Raw genomic sequence first — 21,756 nt, 5'->3', positions numbered from 1 at the left:
CAAAGACAGGCAATTATGAAATTAAGGTGAGGTTTAATAAGTTAACTGTTTGTATTTGGACAACTTTTCTGCTGTACTTTATTGGAAGGAGAAAAACAATCATTTCCTTAATAACAGTTTAAACAATTTATTTAACTAAAACAATAGCATTATAGCATATGTATCCATGTTTGTTAACTGAGGTGGCTAAACGGGGTTTTTTGTTTATTAAAACAACTTAGACTGAGTTTTAGCACACATGAAAAACTTACAACAAATCCTTATTTCCTGATGAATAGCTTTTGGACTATAATGTAACTTAAATAGAAAACTATCTTTAGAAAGATTTTTCCTCCGAAAGCATTTAATTTAAAAAATCCGATTTAAATTTTTAAAAAATCGGTTTTAAAAAAAACAACCGTTTTTTAAATTTTATTTTTTAAAAAAAATATCATTGATTTTTTTTATCCACCCTGGTTTTGAGGAACACAGGGGGAAGGAGATAGTAGAAAGCCCCATTACGCAAGTTGATGTCCTTGTGCAGGACTTCCATTAAAATAATTCATTAGCTAACAGCATAAAAAGAATTAAATGATCATAATTTATCATAAACAGGCTCAAATCATTGACAGATCCTGTCAATAAAAATAGCAACTGATAAATATCTTCCTAAGTTAGTCAGTGTCCGAAGTCTCACCGTCCTGTGCATTGCAATGCATACAGTTAAAACAATGTGAGAGTGACCTGCCCCCCCCCCCCAGTTTTTAGATATAAAATTCTACACACACAATTTGTCGTTTTAATGTTGTAAGGAAATGGAAAATTTCCTGAATCCTTTCATGGTCTTCCACTCCGATATTTGGATACCATGAGATTTTTTGTGCCTGTACCAACTGGTCAATTAAAAATACAGTATTTTTTGCTCTATAGGACACACTTTTTCCCCTCCAAAAATTAAGGGGAAATGTGTGTGCGTCCTATGGAATGAATGCAGGCTCCTTGGTTTCAGCGATAGCAATGCGAAGCCTCCGAAGGGTAGAGGGAGTGCTCCCTCCGCGCTCCGGAGGCTACGAGTTGTTTTCGCTGAAGCCTGGAGAGCAAGAGGGGTCGGTGCGCACCGACCCCTCTAGCACTCCAGACTTCAGGGATAGCTGCCTGAAGCCTCCGGAGCGCAGCGGGAACTCGCGCTGCACTCCGAAGGCTTCGGGTTCCTTTTGCTGAAGCCAGGAGAGCAAGACTGCTCCCTGACCTGGTCTTTGAGGCTGGCGGTGGGGGAAAGCAGCGCTTCCCCCCACCGCCAGCCCCACAAGCTCGGGGGGCAGCAGCAAGCCTGCGTGCAGCCTCTGTGCTGTTCCCCGACCTGCTCTTTGGGCTGGCAGTGGGGGGGGGAGCAGCGCTTCCCCCCGCCAGCCCCAAATAGCAGGTCGAAAGGAACCCGAAGCCTCCGGAGCCCAGCGGGAACTCCTGCTGCGCTCTGGAGGCTTTGGGTGAACACACCTTGAACACACCTTGTTTTAGAGGGGGAGAACAAGAAAAAAAATCTCCCCCTCTCTGCGCAACGCCCCTTCAGCGAAGCGGCAGGAGAAATGGAAGGGGCTCCGTTTCTCCTGCCGCTTCGCTGAAGGGGCCCTGCGAAGAGAGGGGGAGAATTTTTTCCCCTTGTTCTCCTCCTCTAAAACAAGGTGCGTCCTATGGTCGGGTGCATCCTATAGAGTGAAAAATACGGTACATATATATACTGCTGACTGCTCCTGTGGGCATGCTGCTGTGATAACCAAGAGTTTGCCTAAAATTTGATACTTTTCTAAAAATGTAAATTTCTTTAAGAACACAGACTGCTCCTGCAAGTCCTCTTTTGGAAGGCAGACTTAAGAAGTGCAGTTCATCCATACCTATGTTAGACCCTCAAGGGGGCTGTTGTGACCACAGCCCAAAGTAAAAATAGAATTGGGGTGGGAGAGAAGCTGGAGATCTGTGGCCCACCACCTGGGCTTCAGGTCCTCTTAATGATGCCACTGCTGCGTGAGCTTCCAGAGAAACCACCAAAATTGCAACAAGACCTGAGAATTGTTCTGAATTTCTAAATCAGAGGGGATGTGTGTGGCCGGGGAGAAAGCTTTGGTATAGGCGTACATTCATGTGAGCTGCTCCAGATCAGATCGTCAGATAGCTTATATTTTAATTGAGTCCTACTGCTTTTCTGACCGCAACACTGGGGTGTGCCCCTCCATTTTAAAAGAGTTATCTGGCAAACCTTGTTAGTTCAGCAAGTGGGCTGTATCTCTTACATCTGATGACTAGGCAGGCCTGTGGTCAAGTAAGGTCTCTGCCTTATAATCTGCAATCACCAAGCTTTTTATATTGCCAGTGGGCTTGAAAATTGCTGCCATGCTAAATAAGCAAACAGGCCACCATATGATTAGCAATTTCCTTATGGCAGGAAGCTCCGCTAAGCGGGTTCTGGCCACAAACCTATTCTAAATAAAACTACTCTTCCCAGTAAAACGGAAAATAGAAAGCTGGTTCTGTTCCAGATACTCCTGCACCTGTTTAGCTCGAGGGCAATCAGGAAAGCTACACCTTCAAGTAATCTGAACCGGCTTCGAGGGGCTTGTTTGACATTCTTCCTCCCTTAACACACAATGACTCCAAGTGTGGGGTGGATACAGCGAGTGTTTTACCATAGAATAGCTACCACAGTGTGCATGCAACAGCTCTCTATTGCCTTGACAAAATGACTGGAAGAATCCGACCACTTCCTCACATTCCCAGCCATGGGGGCCACACTCATCATGAATATAGTTTAGAGGTCCCAGGCCCTAAGGAAGTCAGATTATCCTCCACCAGGGCCAGGGCCTTCTCAGTGATGGTTCCGACCTGGTGGAATGCTCTGTCCCATGAGACCAGGACCCTGCAGGATTTAACCTCCTTCTGCAGGGCCTGTAAGACTGAGCTATTCCGCCTGCCTGGCTTTCAACTTGAACTCAGCCTGATCTTTTATTCTCCTTCCTTCCCTCCCCCTTCCCTTTTTATGAAGATTAGCCTCTCTGGGATCCCACAGCTAATTCTCCCCTGGTCTCCATGCTGGCCCAAATAGGACCAACTTAGCCAGCTAGTCCTGGTGATCATCTAATGTTTACTGGATGGATTTCCCCCCTAAATTGATTTTTGAATTCTGAATTTATTGTTATTCACGTTTTATACTATTTTTTTGTCCGCTCTACTAGATGCACCGGACCATAAGACGCACCTAGTTTTTAGGGGAGGAAAACAAGAAATAAGAAAGCAACACAAAGCATCCTGAGCTAAGAGGGAACGCTCCTCCATCTTTGCTCAGGAGGCTTTGCGGGGCTATCCCTGAAGCCAGGAGAGCAAGTGGGATGGGTGCACACCGATCCCTCTTGCCCTCCTGGCTTCAGCGAAAGCAAGCCTACTGGCTTTCCTCCCGCAAGAGCCATGCGCTCTTTAAAGGGAGCGTGGCTCTTGGGGGCTTTTCTGGGAGGTGGGGGAAGGGACAGAGTCACGCGCTCTGTCCCTTCCCCACCTCCCACAAAACCCAGGGATAGCCACGCGAAGCCTCCGCAGGGCACAGGGATGAAGGCTCCCCGTGCCCTGCGGAGGCTTCACGCGGCTAAGCCAGAAGCTAGAACAGCCTGCGGGATCGCTGCAATCCCGCTGGCTGTCCTGGCTTCTTGTTTAGCTGCGCGTAGCCTCTCCCGGGGAAGAGGAGCCTTCATTCCTTGCCTAGGAGAGGCTGCGCACGGCTAAGACTCCCCCAAGAGCCACGCTCCCTTTAAAGAGTGTGCGGAGTGTGTGTGCGACTCTTGGGGTCTCCCTCCTCGGGGAAAAGCCCCGAAGAGCCGCACACATGCTCCACGCGGCTCTTTAAAGAGAGCACTGAGCAGAGCCTCCCGCCTGCATTCGCTCCATAAGACGCACAGACATTTCCCCTTACTTTTTAGGAGGGGAAAAGTGTGTCTTATAGAGTGAAAAATACGGTGAGTGCTTTAAATTTATTTATTTATTTATTAAAATTCTCTTTATTTGATTTATATACACAACCAAAAATTAATACATAAAAAAGAAGACCAAACAGCTAGACCTTCGTTACACAGAAGTAATATAGAAAAAAGAAAATGATAAGTGAACAAATAAGCAATAAGTAACCGATCTCCAGTTCAGGTCTTACTCTTCTCCTTTGCTTCTTTAAAACCTTAATATTCCACCTCTCTCTTCATCTCCCCACTGACCTCCTTCCCTCCTGCTTTCAGGCTTCTTAATATCTATGGTTTGTCTTTCCAGCAGTTGTTTTATTAAATAATTAACACATCATGAGATTTATATCAAACCCGCTACAGTCCTTAAATTTCTGTGTTTCCCTTCAATATAGGTCATAAATTTGTTCCAATCATTCACAAACCTTGCATTCTTTTGGTTCCTAATCTTTTGCGTCAATTTTGCTAGGTTTACATATTCAAAAAGTTTTGTTTGCCACTCTTCAATTGATGGGGTACTTTGACTCTTCCAATTTTGGGCAATTAACAGTCTAGCTGCAGTCGTGGCATATTGGAATAACACTTTATCCTCTTTTTTAATCTCGTCCCCCACAATTCCCAATAGGAATGCTTCTGGCCGTTTAGGAAATGTATATTTAAATATTTTTTTTATCTCATTGTAAATAAGTTCCCAATAGTTCTTCATTTCTTCGTATGTCCACCACATGTGGAAGAAATTACCCTCTTTTGTCTTACACTTCCAGCAATTCTTGTTTCCTGTTTTGTACATCTTCCCTAACTTTGCTGGTGTGATGTACCACCTATACATAATCTTTTCTAAGTTCTCCCTAAGTGCTACACATGCCGTAAATTTCATTCCGCTAGACCATAACTTTGACCATTTATCATACTCTATATTGTAACCCAGATCCATTGCCCATCTTGTCATTACCCCTTTTATTTCTTCCTCTTTCGTGTCCCATTCTAGTAGTATGTTATACATTTTCGATAATAATTTACATTTGCCTTCAATTATCTCTATTTGCAACTTTGATTTTTTCTCATTCATACCTGTTTTTTTATCCGCTATCCATATCGCATTTATTTGGTGGAATTGTAACCAACCGGAAAGCCTATTTTTCAATTCTTCGTACGTTTTCAACTTCCATCCACTTTTCGTTTTCGTCAGTAAATCCTCATATGTTAATCTTTCTCCCTCCATATTAACCTTTTTTATTATCAGTATGTCCATAGGGGATAACCACCAAGGTGTTTTCCATTCTAAAAGTTTTTTATTTCTTTCCCACACTTCTAAGAGAGGCCCCCTAATAATGTGGTTCGAAAATTCCTTATGTATCCTTTCTTTATTTTGCCACAAGTATGAGTGCCAGCCGAACCTGTTGTTATACCCCTCCAGGTCCAACAGATCGGTGTTTTTTAGTGTAATCTAATCCCTAATCCAACAGAGACTGGCGGCTTCATAATAAAGTTTCAGGTTGGGTACCGAAAACCCTCCTCTCTCTTTCCTGTCCGTAAGTATTTTAAAATTAATTCTTGGTCTTTTATCCTGCCATACAAATTTCGAAAGGGTTCTCTGCCACTCCTTGAATAGTTTGGTACCTCTAATTACCGGAATATTTTGAAATAAAAATAGCATTCTCGGAAGTAGGTTCATTTTTATCGCTGCCATCCTTCCTCTCCACGAAAGCTTCACTCTGTTCCAAATTTCTAGATCTTTCTTAATTTCCTTCCATGTTGTAGTGTAGTTATCCTGGATCAAATTTATGTTTTTTGTGGTTAGCCAAATTCCCAAGTATTTTATTTTTTTTACAACTTTAATTCCATACATCCTTTCCAAGTTTTCATTATCTTCCTTTCTTATGTTCTTAGTTAACATTTTAGTTTTTACTTTACAGTGGTGCCTCGCAAGACGAAATTAATTCGTTCCGCAAGTCTCTTCGTTTTGCGGTTTTTTCGTCTTGCGATGCACGGTTTCCCATAGGAATGCATTGAAAATCAATTAATGCGTTCCTAGGGAAACCGCCTTCAGACCAGGTCCGGGGACAGTCTGTCCCCCGACCTCTTCTGAAGGCTGGGGGGGGGGACAAGGGCTTTTCTTCCCACTGCCAGCCTTCAGAAGGCTGTTCTGAAGGCTGGCGGTGGGAAGAAAAGCCCTTCTTCCCACCTCCCGCCCCGCAAGCTCCGGGGACAGGAGGGCTTTGCTGCCGACCGCCAGCATTTTAAAAGCCCCTGCTGTCCCGGGGCGATTTTAAAATGCTGGCGGGCGGGAGCGAAGTCTCCGCTGCCCCGAGATTTTAAAATGCTGGGGGTCGGCAGCGAACGCTTCGCTCCCGCCCGCCAGCATTTTAAGATCGCCCGGGGCAGCGGAGAAGTCTCCGCTGTCCCGGGAAGGCAGGCGGGGGGAGCAAAGACTTTTGCCCCCGCCTGCCTTCAGAAGAGGTCCAGGACCTCGTTCCGATGCCCGGCGGCGGGGTGAGAGGTTCCCGCCCCCCCGCCCCGCTTCGGAGCAGCGTTCCGAAGCGGGGCGGCTGGGGCAGGTGTTCCCGCCCCCCCGCCCCGCTTCGGGGCAGCGTTCCGAAGCGGGGCGGCTGGGGCAGGTGTTCCTGCCCCCCGCCCCGCTTCGGAGCAGCGCTCGGAAGCGGGGCGGCTGGGGCAGGTATTCCCGCCCCCCGCCCGGCTTCGCAGCTGCCATCCAAAGCGGGGCGGCTGGGGCAGGTGTTCCCGCCCCCCGCCCCGCTTCGGAGCAGCGTTCCGAAGCGGGGCGGCTGGGGCAGGTGTTCCCGCCCCCCCGCCCCGCTTGTGGGGCAGGTGGGGCAGGTGTTCCCGCCCCCCGCCCCGCTTGCTCTCCCGGTGCTCCGAAGCACCGCGGGGGGGAGGGAACACCTGCCCCAGCCGCCCCGCTTCGGAGCAGCGTTCCGAAGCGGGGCGGCTGGGGCAGGTGTTCCCGCCCCCCCGCCCGGCTTCGGAGCACCGGGAGAAGCGATCTCCCCGCAGTCCCTTGCTTCAAAAGAGGTCCGGGGGCAGCGGGAAGTGCTTCCCGCTGTCCCCGGACCTCTTTTGAAGCAAGGGGCGGTGGGGAGAAGCGATCTCCCCTCCGCCCCTTGCTTCATAAGAGAAGACCCGCTGTCCCCTGGGCAAGCTTCGTTTTGCGAAGCAAGCCCATAGGGAAATTCGTCTTGCGAGGCAACTCGAAAACGAAAAAACCTTTCGTTTTGCGAGTTTTTCGTCTCGCGAGGCGTTCGTCTTGCGGGGTACCACTGTATTTAATTTAAATCCAGCTAACTTGCCAAATTCCTCTAACTTTTCCAGCACTGCACCAACACTTCTTAGCGGGTTTTCCAGAGATAGCATTAAATCGTCCGCATACGCTTTTAACTTAAATTCTTTTGTTCCTATTTTAATCCCCCGGATTTCTGGTGTTGCTCTTATTTTATTTAGGATCACCTCCAAGGCCATAATGAATAGGAGTGGCGACAGGGGACATCCCTGTCTTGTTCCTTTTTCAATCTTAAAGGGATTTGTTAAGTTATTATTTATAATCAGTTTTGCAGACTGGCCTGAATATATTGCTTTTATTCCCTCCATGAACTCACCTTTTAATCCTACTTTTTCCATACTTTTTAATAGGAACCTCCAAGAGACATTATCGAATGCCTTTTCGGCATCTATGAAAATTAGTGCTGCGGATATTTCATTTTTGCCCTCCAAATATTCAATAACGTTGACCGTGTGTCTTATATTGTCTTTCAGAAACCTATTTGGAAGAAATCCAGCTTGATCTTTATGTATTATATTTACTAAGCATTTTTTAAGCCTATTTGCCATCACTTCCGCAAAAATTTTATAATCATTATTCAAAAGTGAAATAGGTCTGTAATTTTTAATATCCAATCTATCCGTATCTGGTTTAGGAATCATTGTGATATGGGCTTCTTTCCATGTCTCTGGTACCTTTCCTCCTTTTAAGATGTTATTCATGGTGTTAGTTGGCTTTCTAAAACTTTATAATATTTTGCCGACAGCCCGTCCGGCCCAGGGGCTTTTCCCAATTTCATTTTTCTTATTGCACCTTGGATCTCCTCAGTTCTTATGGGGTTGTTTAATTGGGTTCTTTCCTCCTCTGTTATATTCCTCCCACTATAGTTTTCCAAATATCTTTCTATTTGGGTTATGTCTTCCTTCTCCTTTTTATACAGCTTTTCATAAAATTTAAGGAAGTTTTCTTTTATTTCTTTTGGGTCTTTTATCAACTTCTCATTTATCTTTATTTTGTTTATCACGTTTTGTTTTTGTCTTTTTCGGAGTTGCCAAGCTAATAGTTTACCAGTTTTGTTGGCTGACTCGAAGTATTTTTGTTTCATTAATTTGATTTTCCATTCTATTTCATGGCTTGTCAATAACGAATACTGAGATTGTAACATTTTTATTATTTGTATGTTTTGTTCATCTTTTGGGTTTTTTATTAACTTTTTCTCGCACTCTCCTATCTGTGTTAAAATTTCTTCTTTCTTTTGTTCTCTTACCTTCCTCCTATAACTATTTTGTTGGATGAAGAACCCTCTTAACACCGCCTTACTAGCGTCCCACACCGTAACTATACCCACTTCTGTATTTAGATTCACATCAAAATAATTTCTTTAAAAATTTCTTTAAAGTGCTTTAAATTTAAATGAGCCTGGTTTTCTGAACCAGGAAGGGCAGGGTATAAATAAAAATTTATTTATTATTATTATCACTTGGCAGGGCATGTCAGCAACCAGCTAAACCCGCTAACTGGGTTTAATGCCCTCCAGCTGTCACTGAGCTGTGACTCCTACAATCTCTGACCACTGGCCATGTTAGCTAGGGCCAATGAGAGTTGGGTCCCACCATGTCCAGAGGGCCACAGGTTCCAAGGGCTAAAATGACCCTCACTGCATTCTGAGAAAACTTTTGCTGCTTTCTTGGACAAAGGAATTTCTCTGGGATTCTTGTTTGCTGATATTGGCCTTCTTTCCCGCTACTTAGTTGCAAGCATTTTGCTTTGCCTTCTCTTGCAAACATTCGGTAAGATTACAGAATTGCTTCGATAGCTTAATGCCTGCAAGATTTCTGTGATCAAGTCTCTCCTCTTTCTTTGCTACTTAGTTGGGAAGTCACTCATTTCTATTGTGTGTAAAATGTTACACGTAAGTTTTTCTTTTCTTTTTTTAAAAAATATTTTTTATTGATTTTCCAATAAAAAAATCCAATTAATATATCCAATCATAATACTTCAATTAAAATAAAAAACTAAAATAAAAAGATCAAATTAAGGTCCAAATTGTATTTATTAATTTTTCAGAGCTCCCCACAGTCTGAAAGTTTTTTTACCATAAAAGGCAGGTCTATGTGCTGCCTGCACTTGCCTTGAGGAGCTCATAATTTTTGTTTTCGGCAACTGAGGTGGCATTTCCCCAGTAGCAGCATCTCCTACAGCCAATGTTCAGGAATGTTTTAACAAACCAGAAATAAGGGAAGGTATAAGCAGCACCCGGCATGTCACACAGCAGCCAGCTTACAAATATGCCTGGCAGTATTTTGGGCTGTTTTATACTCTCCCCAAGGCTCTCTTGTTCTGCTGACATAACTGTAGGCTTGGTGTCCTGTGTCTTTTATTTTTAAAAACTGCTGCTTAGTACCGGTATTTAATTTCAGGGTTAGGCCTTTTGCCATTATCTTTTTAAACAACCAAATTATGGTACTTATTATATCTGCCTAGAAAAGTTTTGGATAAAAATGTAGTGGCCAGTTCTATTACAAGGAAAATAGCTAAGCTGGATACCATCATTTTATGACTATTTCTTTTCATTACCCCTTAGTTGACAGATATTTATTTATTTGCTTCAGTATTTTAGGTTATATCTTCAGTGGCACTGATAAATAATACAAAAACAGCCATCACTTTTGAGTACCATTTCTGCCCTGCCCACAGTGGTGATGCTCCTTTTTGCTTTGTGTTGAATTTTCACAGAGCTGTGAAAATATGTTCAGGCTGCTAAATGCACCTTAACATAGCGCAAAGCCAAACTTTTATTTTTAATCAGGTGTTAAATAAGCCCAGTTATTTCCAGAAGATCAATGCTACGTCTTCAAGAAACTTCTTAGAAGATAAGTTTTATTTCATTCAAGTTCCCTTGCAATTCAAGTTTCCAGCTCTCAAGAGGTTAGTGTGCTATTAAAACACATGAAAAGCAAAGGGCGAGTAAAAAGCAGCCCCAAATCATTGCTTTTCCAATTCCATAAAACAACAAAAGTCAGGAATAAAATAGCATAAGGAAATTTTATTTTGAAAATATGGCAAGAGTCTAAGGCACTTCAAACATTAAAATGCACATGACTGAAGTGAACATGACAGAGAAATAGCCTTCCATATATACGTGCCCAGAACTACCTTTGATTTCATTAGAGACGAACATATCTTCCAATATATCTCAGGGATCATGTATATAACAGTTAATAAAATCTAGTTAACAATTGTGTAATGTATTATTTTAATTACAATGGAATAAAAAGTGTCAAAAATACTGACTTAATATTTGATATAAAAGCTATACAAATCGGCAGCAACAGTTTATTTAGCAAGTTTCAGACCCATCTTCCACTGTTAAGCCATCAACCCACCAGCTGAGATTCCAAAGAGCTGACAACATAATCAATTGCCATTTTTTAAAAATAAGCATGAACACACTCAAAACCGTTTTGGAATGACATTTATAATAAAAGAGTTCTTGCCAACAATTCCAACATTAGCAAATATAAATATCTGTAAAGAACATACCTTAAAAAAAGCTAACAAGATTTGTCCAGAGGTGCATTAAGGGGGAGTACAGTCATAACTGAACAAACAGCTTAAAAACTGTACGCAAGGTAACAGAAGATATATTCTGCAGCAAAGACATCATACCATTTCCTAGAGGCTGAAAATGTGGGTGCTGGGAAGACTCAAAGGGCTACAGATGCCACAGAAAGGCTGCATGAAAATACCGTATTTTTCTGGGTATAACATGCCCCCGTGTATAAGACGCCTCCTATTTTTGGGGACTCCTAATTATGAAAATGGTTGTTGACCTTTTTTTTTTTTTTTTTTGGAGAGGATTTCCCATAGTTGTTAAGGGTTTTTTGGGGGGATTAGCCGAAATTTGTTGAGCAACCTATCACACGTCGCCCTGATGCACTATCCATGTATAAGACACCCCCAAATTTTTAACATACTTTTTGAATAAAAAAAGAGAGCTCGTCTTATACACAGAAAAGTATGGTAGCTACGGCAATTATCCCGCTAGCAGTGACCTTTGTGTCCAGCAACTTGCCCTGTCATCAGATACTTCCCTATACCTCACTGTAAACCTGTAGATCCTGCACTGGCATGGGGAAGTCTGCCCAGGCACACATGCATGACCATGGTCACGCTATGTACACGGATCCTAAGTGACTTTGTTAGGAAAGGTGCTATCCCGACTTTTCTTCCTGTTGACCCTTCTTTGTCTTTAGCTCCAGACGTTTGCTTTCAGTTTGCTGGTGAGCTCAGGCACAAGACGATTACATTCAATATCTGTCACTGTAAAACAGTAACCGCTAGCAGCTTGGGAGAGGTGACACGAGAGTTTACAGATACATGTGCATTAGCAATCAAATGTGCCTCTATGTGTAGGACCAGGAGATGGCTTTCTTCCAAGCCTCGGGGTGCCCTAGAAAAGAAAAAGGAGACGGCTGTTAAAGATAGGAAATAATTAAGGTGGCCGTAGAAAGCCACTGACCCTAGTTTAAAACTTACTGAATGCTTTTATTGGCTCAAAGATAGGTGCAGCTCCACCAACATCTGTACAGTTCTGAAGTGTGGGATGTGATACCTAAGTAGCAGTCAAGTACAACATTCCTTGTTTTCCTAGAGTGGACGTGTAGGGGAATGTTTGGTCCACCCAGTCGAAAACTTCCTGTTTCCTCCTGGCTGGGACACACTTCCTTTGCATGTGACTAGAGGTGGGTGTGACCTTACCTGTCCAGGTAACAGAAAGGACAAGGCACACAGCACTCTTTCTCTCTTTGACTTCCTCCGTCGTTGGAGCAGCTTTTTAGCTAGAGCTAACAGAGGACACTGGGATTATCCCCATATGGGATAGATCCACATGTATATACTTTGTAACTAAGTCTGCCTTCAGGTATCCAACTGTGAACTTAATGTGAGTAAACTTATTTTATATACTTTACACAAGATTGTGGTGTATTTATTCTTTTAAGAGGAATATAAGGGAACTTACCAGGAACCTAATAGTGAGAGGCTTACACAAGCCTGCAACCAGCTATCCACTGTGCGTTTAAAAGGGGAATGTAAAACTCTGCTAAGTAAAGGAACTTGCTAGCGCACGTTCGGAAGGATATTAATAAACAATATATCCTCTCCTGTCTCCCTGAACATTCCCACATGAAGCAGTGCAAGAACATGGCTTTCATGAGACAGTGGCCACAGGACATCGTTTTTCGATTGAAGCCATCATAGCAGATAGAAAGAAAAACAGAAAGAAACAGGAACAGTGGTGGATTTTTATAGCAAAAAAGGGAGTATGAGTACCCTGGATCGGGAAAGTGACACAACCTCCACCCTGGAGACCAGACTATCCAACACTGGAGGTGGGTGTGGGCATGTTAAGTATAATTGGTTTAATTCACTCAGAAATGGGAAAATGTCTGAGTATTAATGAAGGTTTAAAAAGGAAAATGGCTAAATGTGTATTGGCAACATTGGCTTTCTAAGTGGTTCCTGGGCTTCTTAATGGGTTGATAATTAGCTAACTGTTGTTTTCTGCTAGCTCTAAACTGAATGTAACATTTGATCAGGTGGCAAAGGTATTGAGTTGCAAATTCGCCATCTTGTAAGAGTGGTGGCTGTTTTCTTTCTCTCAAACTCTGTGGAGCGAGGATGTAGATGAAGCTCTGCATGTAAAAAGCCTAAGGCAGGCTGCAGGGAGAGACAGACCTCTGCTTCTAGGTCTGTTTGGATTATTTCACATTTTCTAAGATGCTGAGCCTGTGCTGGACAGAACAAGACACTGTATGGAAAATTTTGGATGTATCATTTGAAGTTTTGTTAATTCTAAGGAAAAACCATCTTCCACAGAAACTGCTGCTTGCCTTCTATCACTGTGCCATTGAGAGCGTGCTCACTTATGGCTTATGTGTGTGGTACGGAAGCTGTACTACCCAGGACAGGATGGGGTTGTGCAGAGTTGTTAAGGCAGCAGAGAGCATTGTTGGCTGCCCACTCTCCACCTTAGAGCAGATTTATGCCACAAGGTGCCATAGGAAGGCACTGGACATAGTAAAAGATCCATCGCATCCTGGTCACTGTCTCTTCGAGCTCCTGCCGTCGGGAAGGAGATACAGGACGATGAAGACAAGAACGAGCCGTCTTAAGAACAGCTTCTTCTCCAGAGCGATCTCGGCCCTGAATGGGAAGCCTGGACTTTGAAAGTCATCTAATCTTCCTTGCTGTATTATACTGTATTGTTTTAATTAGTGTTTTTATAGTTGTTTTGATTTTGTGTGGAGTGCCCTACCTGGGTGGATGGAGCAGCCAAGTAATTTCGTTGTCCCCGAGAGGAGGCAATGACAATAAAGATATTATTATTATTATTATTATTATTATTATTATTATTATTATTATTATTATGCTTTGAAGAAAGTTCTGCAAGTTGGAATAGTATCTAATGGGTCTGGACAATGGTTTCTTCCAAAAGGAGTCAGTTCTTATGCTTCCAGTTGCTTCAAACTGCACAAATGGGGCACTCCTTTCTCATCAGTGTATCTTTTAATAAAGTCATTGGGTCTTGTTCCAGCAACCATGGCAGACAAATTCCAACGATCACAAGAAAAAAAAAATACTGAAATGAAGAGTAGCAGCTACAGTGACATCAAGCAGAAGGCTAAAGTGGGAGAGAGATACCAAGATCACTACTGGTTAAGTTTCTAAACTTTGAGAGTCGGCACTGACTTGGACGAAGACTCAGAAATCATCTTGCCAACCCTGACCACATAAACCAAAGAATTATGTGTGGAATGTAACCATGTAACTCACCGGGGACTGTGTTTTGGAAAAGTTCACGTGAGCATAGAGAAGAACAGCTATATCCTTGTGCCCTGCCTCAAGGGCTATCGAAAGTGCCGTACTGCCATCCTTAAAAGAGAGAGAGAGAGAAATAATGTGCATATGTCCATCTAGAACTTTCTTAAAAGTGCAACAGCCTTTGAATGTTGAAAGAGAGCAAAATGCAAGTCCTGTCATTCAGCCAGCCAAAACGGTTTCAAAAACATTTATTATAATTGGCAAGATTTGTTTTCTGTTTTGTGAGGCAATGCAGTGGTCAGGGTGTCTTCTCAACGAGGGAGCAGGATGATTACAAGAACACCGGGACCACAAGAACACCAAGTAATTTGGTGACCATTTTAGGAAGCTGAACATTATATTGCCCAGAGGAAGAGAAATGGGGTGATAAAATGTTCATCAAATCTTAGAATTGGCTGTGATAGTTCCAGTTAAATTAACCACATTCTTAAATTTCAGACACTCCCAGAGGGTAGGTTTCTCTTTACGACTTATCTACATGTGTAGTCTTGACATAAAAACAAAACCCCCCACAGTTGTCAGAATTACAGGGTGCTATAAGGTAAAGGTAAAGGTACCCCTGCCCGTATGGGCCAGTCTTGCCAGACTCTAGGGTTGTGCGCTCATCTCACTCTAGAGGCCGGAAGCCAGCGCTGTCCGCAGACACTTCCGGGTCACGTGGCCAGCGTGACAAGCTGCATCTGGCGAGCCAGTGCAGCACACGGAACGCCGTTTACCTTCCCACTGGTAAGCGGTCCCTATTTATCTACTTGCACCCGAGGGTGCTTTCGAACTGCTAGGTTGGCAGGCACTGGGACCGAACGACGGGAGCGCACCCCGCCGCGGGGATTCGAACCGCCGACCATGCAATCGGCAAGTCCTAAGCACTGAGGTTTTACCCACAGCGCCACAGGGTGCTATATTGCCTTATAAAGACTTCAAGATATAATGGTTGCAATTTCAGACACAGCCAGAGGTGCCAGCTTGCAAAGGCGATGGAAGGGGGTCAACTTCAGGGTGTTCGGGGTGGAGCTGAACGGCTTCAATGCGGTTTCAATGGCTGGTGGCCCCTCCTCTTCCAGCCGCCACCAGTTGGGGGCTGCTTTGACCCTCCCCCCCCCCCCCCCCCCGCAACAGGCCTTTGGTGGCAACTCACATTATCCTCCAGCGTGCCGTTGCATCCCGGCTGAGCCAGCAGAAGTTTGACTATTTCCACGTGTCCGTGTTCGCTAGCGCACATCAAAGCCGTGGAGCCCTCGTCATCCTGGATGTTGACATCTGCGCCACAAGCCAACAGAGCTTTCACCATATCTATTCGCCCATGGCTCACAGCAAGCATGAGAGCAGTTTGGCCAGCCTGCATGCAGGAGAACAAAAATGATGCACGTTTCCTGGAGCACAGATTAGCATAGTGGAGTCATACCCAGATCAAACTCTGTCCAACTCCTCGAAAGATTCCATCAACAGTGTCTCCGAAACATTTTACACACCACTTGGGAAGAAAGGGAACTAATGCCAGTGTACTGGAAGAAGCAAAGATCACCAGTGTTGAAGCAATGATACTTCAACATCAACTTCGTTGGACTGGTCATGTTGTGCGGATGCCTGATTATCGTCTTCCAAAGCAACTACTCTATTCTGAACTTAAAAATGGAAAGCGTAATGCTGGTGGTCAACAAAAGAGGTTCAAAGACTCTCTCAAGGCAAATTTTTAAAAAATGTAGTATGAACCCCAACAATTGGGAAACACTGGCCTGCGAGCGCTCCAGTTGGAAAACAGCCTTTACCAAAGGTGTCATGAGCTTTGAAGACGCTCAAACTCAGGATGAAAGGGAGAAGCACACTAAGTGGAAGGCATGCTTGGCAAATCCACACCGTGATCAACCCCTGCCCGGAAACTTATGTGGAAGGACATGTGGATCCAGAATCGGTCTCCACAGTCACTTACAAACTCACTTTTAAAACCACGTTTATGGAAGACAATCTCACTCGGCTACGAGGGATCGCCAAAGAAGAAGAAACTCTGTCCGTTATTATACAGTCTTACAAAATAGAAAACTGATGTCTATGCATCTATATACCCAGCTAATCACCTACAAGTGCCATCTCACCAGGAGGTCTGTTCTGTACAGTGTTAGCACCAGGCCTTTAGTGGGGTAGCATGTCCTCTCCAGAACTCTCTCTTATTACAATATAACCAAGCTCTATTAATAACATCATCATCATCATCATTACTATTTTATTTGTACCCCACCCAGCTGACTGCATTGCCCCAGTCACTCTGGGCAGCGTTTCAGCACCTGTTGAAGATGTTCCTTTTTCAACAAGGGAAGATTTTTTGTCCCAGCTGGTATCTGTATTAGATGTGTAATTGTTTTAACTGTTTTTATATGCGCAAACCGATTGAAAGCTGGCTTTGCCCCACTGCAGATGATATTACACCTCTCTTCATTCTAAGTTACTGTAATAGATTCAGGTCTAAGGGAAGATGTTGACTGTGTGTATATATTATTTATTTAATTAGGAGCTTTGTCCTACGAGGCAACTCAAAGTGACTTCACAATACGATTAAAACTATTGCACACATATAAAAACAGTTAATACAATTGCGGATATAAAAACATCCATGAAGGCTCAACTTGAATAGTAGAAACACAAAAATGTGAAGCACAACACACAAGCATGAAGTAATTTACTTATGTTTGCGGGTGGGGGGGGTAGTAATTTGCATTTAATGCTTACACCTTTTACCAAAATCCTATTAAAAATGCAAATACACAGATCAAAAGAGGGTCTGGTTGGGTTCTGACATTTTGCATTACTCACAAAATTTACTAGCAATGGGTTAGAATGGGCAGCAACCAGCATTGCACAAAGGGACTCCCACTCCCACAGTGGGATTCCCCTCCCCCCCTTGCAGCCCCCCCCCTTTGCACCCACCAAAATCTGCTGTGGGGCTACAAGATAATTGGGTGCACTCTTCGCACCTTGAATCAAATCTATGCTTCCAGGTGCCATAAGAAAGCTGCAGAGATAGCGCAGGATAGTGCACACCCCGGAAATGATCTCTTTCAGCTTCTGCCTTCTGGAAGAAGGTACAGGGTTATAAAGACTAGGACTAGCCGCCTGAGAAACAGTTTCTATCCAAATGCGATTTGGGTTTTAAACACATTGTAAGGAGTTTGTATGGGAGTATATTGTATTTAAAAATGGGCTATCAGAGTTTTTAGGGGGCTAAGCAGATTGGGATAGCTGAGATAGCAGGCTTGTTGGGTTTTGAATGTCTGATGTAGACTTTTCAATTTCGTTGTTCTGTATGGCACAATGACAATAAAGATTATCGAAGCGAATCGAATCAAGAGGGAGGAGAGGAAAGTCCTACTGTAGGAGCAGAAATCTGTTGCCCAGGCAGGCAGGCAGACTCTAGTGCCTGGCCAGCAAAATATGCCAGGAAATTGCAGTTTACATGGGGTAGCAAAGCAAAAATAAGAAGCGGTAGCTTGTTTTAAGTGATCTAGTGAAGTGACATGGAAAGAAACACTAAGAGGCGGATTGAGCCTGAACGTCTATCGCTGCGCAATGAAGGCTGAATTCAGCGGCACCAACCTGGCTTGCTTTAGCGTTCACATCTCCACAGGCAAAGAGCTCTTCCACTATTCTCATTTCTTTCTCCGCGTCTACAGCTGCAAGAGCAGCCAGCATAATGGGGGTGTAGCCAGCCTTGTTCTGGTGATTTACATTGCAGACATCTGCAGAGGGGAAGAAGAGACCGTCTCTTGAGAAAGTTGGATGCAATTGTGCAAAAGAACTGAATTGTCTGTTACTAGAGCAGCCCTTCTGGAAGTTCAGCAATTGCTTACATAATGAAGATGATTCAGAAGGACTTCCAAAGGAGGCAAGCGTGGTTCTTGAGCCAAGTAAAGCAAACAACTCTCGTTATTGTATGCATTATAGGAGAGAGAGGGCACAAAGCCACATTTCATGTGACTGCTAAGGCAGTTAGCTTGAAGGCAATTGTTCAAAAATTCTATGAACAGAACTGCAGGCGGACAGTACCAGCTTCTGCCAGAGTTTCAGGTATGCAGGGATAGAGCTTCGGATTTACGACAGGAAACATCACACAAAACAGTGAAATAGTGGCCGAAATATATAAAAGTGTCTGCACTGTTCCCCCTGCAACTTCACACCACAGTATAGCCATTAAGAAACACTTTTTACATTTCCAAAGCTTTCAGACATGACTTGCCGGTTAAATGGCTTTCTTCACTGAACAGCATTTGTGTGGGTTCAAATGTATTCAGGTCCCCTGAGGAACTGCCAAAAGCGAGGAAGCAAATTCCTAGCGTCAAGGAAGCTACTGCTTTTGCCTAGCACACCAGTTTATTATCTTTGCCCAAGAGTCTCTAAAAGGAGCTCTGAAGGCCTTCAAACTTGCTAGCTAGGAAGTCTTGGATGTGCTGATTCGAATTATTTAAAAAAATGTGGACAGACATATTTCTATAAGATGACTAATTACACAAACTTCAAATTTATTGCCTGCTGTTTCCAAGATAAATATTCACATGTGACATTGGGACAAGAATGGACATTGAAGCAATGACTTCTCTGAAGTCATAGCAGCAGATTAAGCCAATAATTATTTGTAGAGAACTGTAAACTACAGTTTTAAGCCAGTTTCCACTGCAGAGAATATTCCTTAAAAGGTGCAGTTTTCAATAAACATTTAAATGGAAAGTTAAAAATAGTTAAAAACAGTTTAAATGGAAACAGTTAAAAATAAAAAATCTAATTAACCTTGAGGTTACAAAATAAGCATACACTATATATTAAAGCAATCCAAATTTTAATTCAATAGGCCTCTTGCCTCTGAAACGTCCAGGACTCCACAGATTCAAATATGGGAAATTATCCCTCAAAGATTCAAATATGGGAAATTATCCCTCAAAGAGTGTTGTAAAAACTTTTGATTTCAGAACTTCCCAACTAAGACACCAGGTGTTCATCAGCATCCAGTTCTGGCAAGTTGTCTTATAAGCCAACCTGGTAACAGAAGGGTCTGAGTTGTCCATATCATTAAAAGCTCATTTAACTGTATGCAGAATGATGAAAGGCAGTTTTCAATTGCAGCCCTTATTGAAGCAACATTCACCCACTAATGAGAGCTCTAGTAACCTAGGTCTGGACTGGAAAGAAGGGACAGGTGGCTTCAGGAGGTGGTTATCTGCAGCTGCTTGCTGGGAATTTAGATGCTAGAGATCAGTCGGTGCTTAAGGAGAGGTGGCACAAATTATAGAAATATTAAATGCTGATGTTGTGTTGCACCCGTCACGTGCCAGGACTTTTATCTGACATTCTTCTGGAGAGGGACCCAGTGCTCTGCACGGAGATCACACAAACATTTCGGAACAGCCAACTTACTTGCATCTAAAAGCAGCTTCACAATTTCAAAGTTTGAGTGGGAGACGCTGTAATGGAGAGCTGTGTTGCCATTGCCATCCGCCATGTTGATGATATATCTGAGGACTGCAGGAGACACCTCCAGAAAAGCAGCGATGTAGTCCCCAACCATTGCAGGAACAGCCGACTTTTGGCTGGATACACGAAACCACTCGTGCTGGATGGTGTTTAAACAAAATCTCTGCCAAAGACACACAAAAAAGTTTTTCAAAGGGATGCCTATATTTGCAAGCGGTTTCTGTCCAGTACTGAAATTACAGGAAAAGTAGCCTTCTCCTTTAAATCAAAGGTTGTCAAAAACAGTCCGGGAGAGGCTGTGTGTCCAAAAGCCAGAACAGCTAGAGGGAGTGTTGTGCAGTGCTCCCGCTAGCTGTTCAAGCTTCGCGCGAAGCTTCTGCAGGGCACGGAGAGCCTTCATCCCGCTGCCCTGCGGAAGCTTCGTGTGGCTATCCCTGGCTTTTGCGGGAGGTGGGGGACGCACTGTCCCTTCCACCTCCCAGAAAAGCCCCCAAGAGCCACACTCCCTTTAAAGAGCGTGTGGCTCTTGCAGGAGGTGGGGGAAAGCCAGGAGGCTTGCTTTCGCTGAAGCCAGAAGGGCAAGAGGGATCGGCGCGCACCAATCCCGCTTGCTCTCCTGGCTTCAGGGATAGCCCTGCAAAGCCTCCTGAGCGAAGATGGAGAAGCGTTCCCTCTTAGCTCAGGCTGCTTTGCATTGCTTTCTTATTTCTTGTTTTCCTCCCCTAAAAACTAGGTGCGTCTTATGGTCCGGTGTGTCTAGTAGAGCAAAAAATACGGTATTTGGGGACACCTGAGGCTGAAGGGTAGGTACTGGCCCATCGGCTTTGATCTGCTCGTCTGCATGGCACAGAGCATATACTTCAGCCCAACTTCAAAAATGGAGAGATGGAAAGAATTTCTTCCTGTGTTTGGCTAGAGCTGGAGTACATTCCACGTTGGAACACAAACTTTATACTTTCGTAATCAAGAGGAATGCTAACTTCCTATCCTGTGTACTTTCCCAAACGTGCTAGGGATGCCAAGATCAGAAGCATGACTAAGTGAATGGTAGTTCTGCTTTCAGCAGCTTGAGGATGCTTCATGGGGCTTTAAAACAAGCCTTTTAAAAAATGCTTTCCTTCTGTTAATAGCTGCATTAACTAGCGGCACAATGATGTTTGGGAAGGGAAGTGGGCTGAAGTCTTTTTGGATGGGACTGAAATTAGATACAAGCCTCCATCACGCTTATTGAAGGGAAGGATTGCTTGGGGTTCAGCATGCCTGGTCATTTTGGCACACAAATGTGGCTACCTTCATTCTACCATGGTCCCTCGAGTGTCCACAGTAGTTTAGCAGGTCTACTTCTTCAGTACAGTGGTACCTCAGGTTACATACGCTTCAGGTTACAGACTCCGCTAACCCAGAAATAGTGCTCCGGAACGAATTAAGTACTTAACCCGAGGTACCACTGTATCTGAAGAAGTGTGCATGCATACGAAAGCTCATACCAATAACAAACTTAGTTGGTTTCTAAGGAGCTACTGGAAGGCATTTTTTTATTTTGCTTCAACTATGGCAGACCAACACGGCTACCTACCTGTAACCAGGTCTACACAGATAGCTTTGCTGCAGGAAGCAGGAAATGCAACCTGCTATTTCCAGGGAAATTTCCCTTTTATGGGCCTTTTTAATTTTTGCTTCACCTGAGCAAGATCTGGCAAGCTGCAGCAACCAGGCAGTCATGTTTTGGCGCATAGACAGCTCTATGAAACAAGTAGCTCACCACTTCTCTTAGGCAACTCAGATTTTAATGTGGCAAGTAATGACAGCATATATGATTTTCAAATGACACTGGACTTACTATCTCTTTGCTGAGCATAGCCTTTGGATCATCGATGCTGCCTTTAAGAAGATGACAGGCAGACAGCATCTTTTCACTCAATTCATATCTGAAGGAGGGGAAAAAAGAGGTTATGTTTAGACAACACACTTTCTGACATTCATGTTTGGGGCATTGGGGAATGAAAAAATAGGATGCTCTTTATCAACCGCTGCAATTTGGAATTTTTTAGGGCAGCAGAAGACAGTGGAGCTACTCTGAGAAAGAAGAACAGTGGCATGAACTGACTTTATATCAAGGAAGGTGGTAAGATGCCTTATGCATTTTATTATAAACTTCTGAAAAAG

At 43.7% G+C, this 21,756-nt stretch overlaps 1 protein-coding gene across 2 annotated transcripts in view; it reads right to left on the bottom strand.

Annotated features, from left to right (window-relative positions):
* Nucleotides 1-10,277: 10,277 nt before the first annotated feature.
* Nucleotides 10,278-21,756, bottom strand: part of KANK1 (KN motif and ankyrin repeat domains 1) — a 124,262-nt gene continuing 112,783 nt past the window's right edge. For both annotated transcript variants that reach the window (XM_028711473.2, XM_077921584.1), the window contains exons 7-12: nucleotides 21,431-21,518; nucleotides 19,534-19,753; nucleotides 17,722-17,864; nucleotides 15,272-15,472; nucleotides 14,089-14,187; nucleotides 10,278-11,704 (exon numbers count right to left, since the gene is read on the bottom strand). In XM_028711473.2, coding sequence (XP_028567306.2) covers nucleotides 11,639-11,704; nucleotides 14,089-14,187; nucleotides 15,272-15,472; nucleotides 17,722-17,864; nucleotides 19,534-19,753; nucleotides 21,431-21,518 — 817 coding nt within the window. In that variant the 3' untranslated portion in view covers nucleotides 10,278-11,638. The remainder of the gene's footprint in view (nucleotides 11,705-14,088; nucleotides 14,188-15,271; nucleotides 15,473-17,721; nucleotides 17,865-19,533; nucleotides 19,754-21,430; nucleotides 21,519-21,756) is intronic.

This window comes from Podarcis muralis, chromosome 17, assembly GCF_964188315.1.
Source record: "Podarcis muralis chromosome 17, rPodMur119.hap1.1, whole genome shotgun sequence".
NCBI lineage: Eukaryota > Metazoa > Chordata > Lepidosauria > Squamata > Lacertidae > Podarcis > Podarcis muralis.
This window is presented reverse-complemented; position numbering and strand designations above follow the sequence as displayed.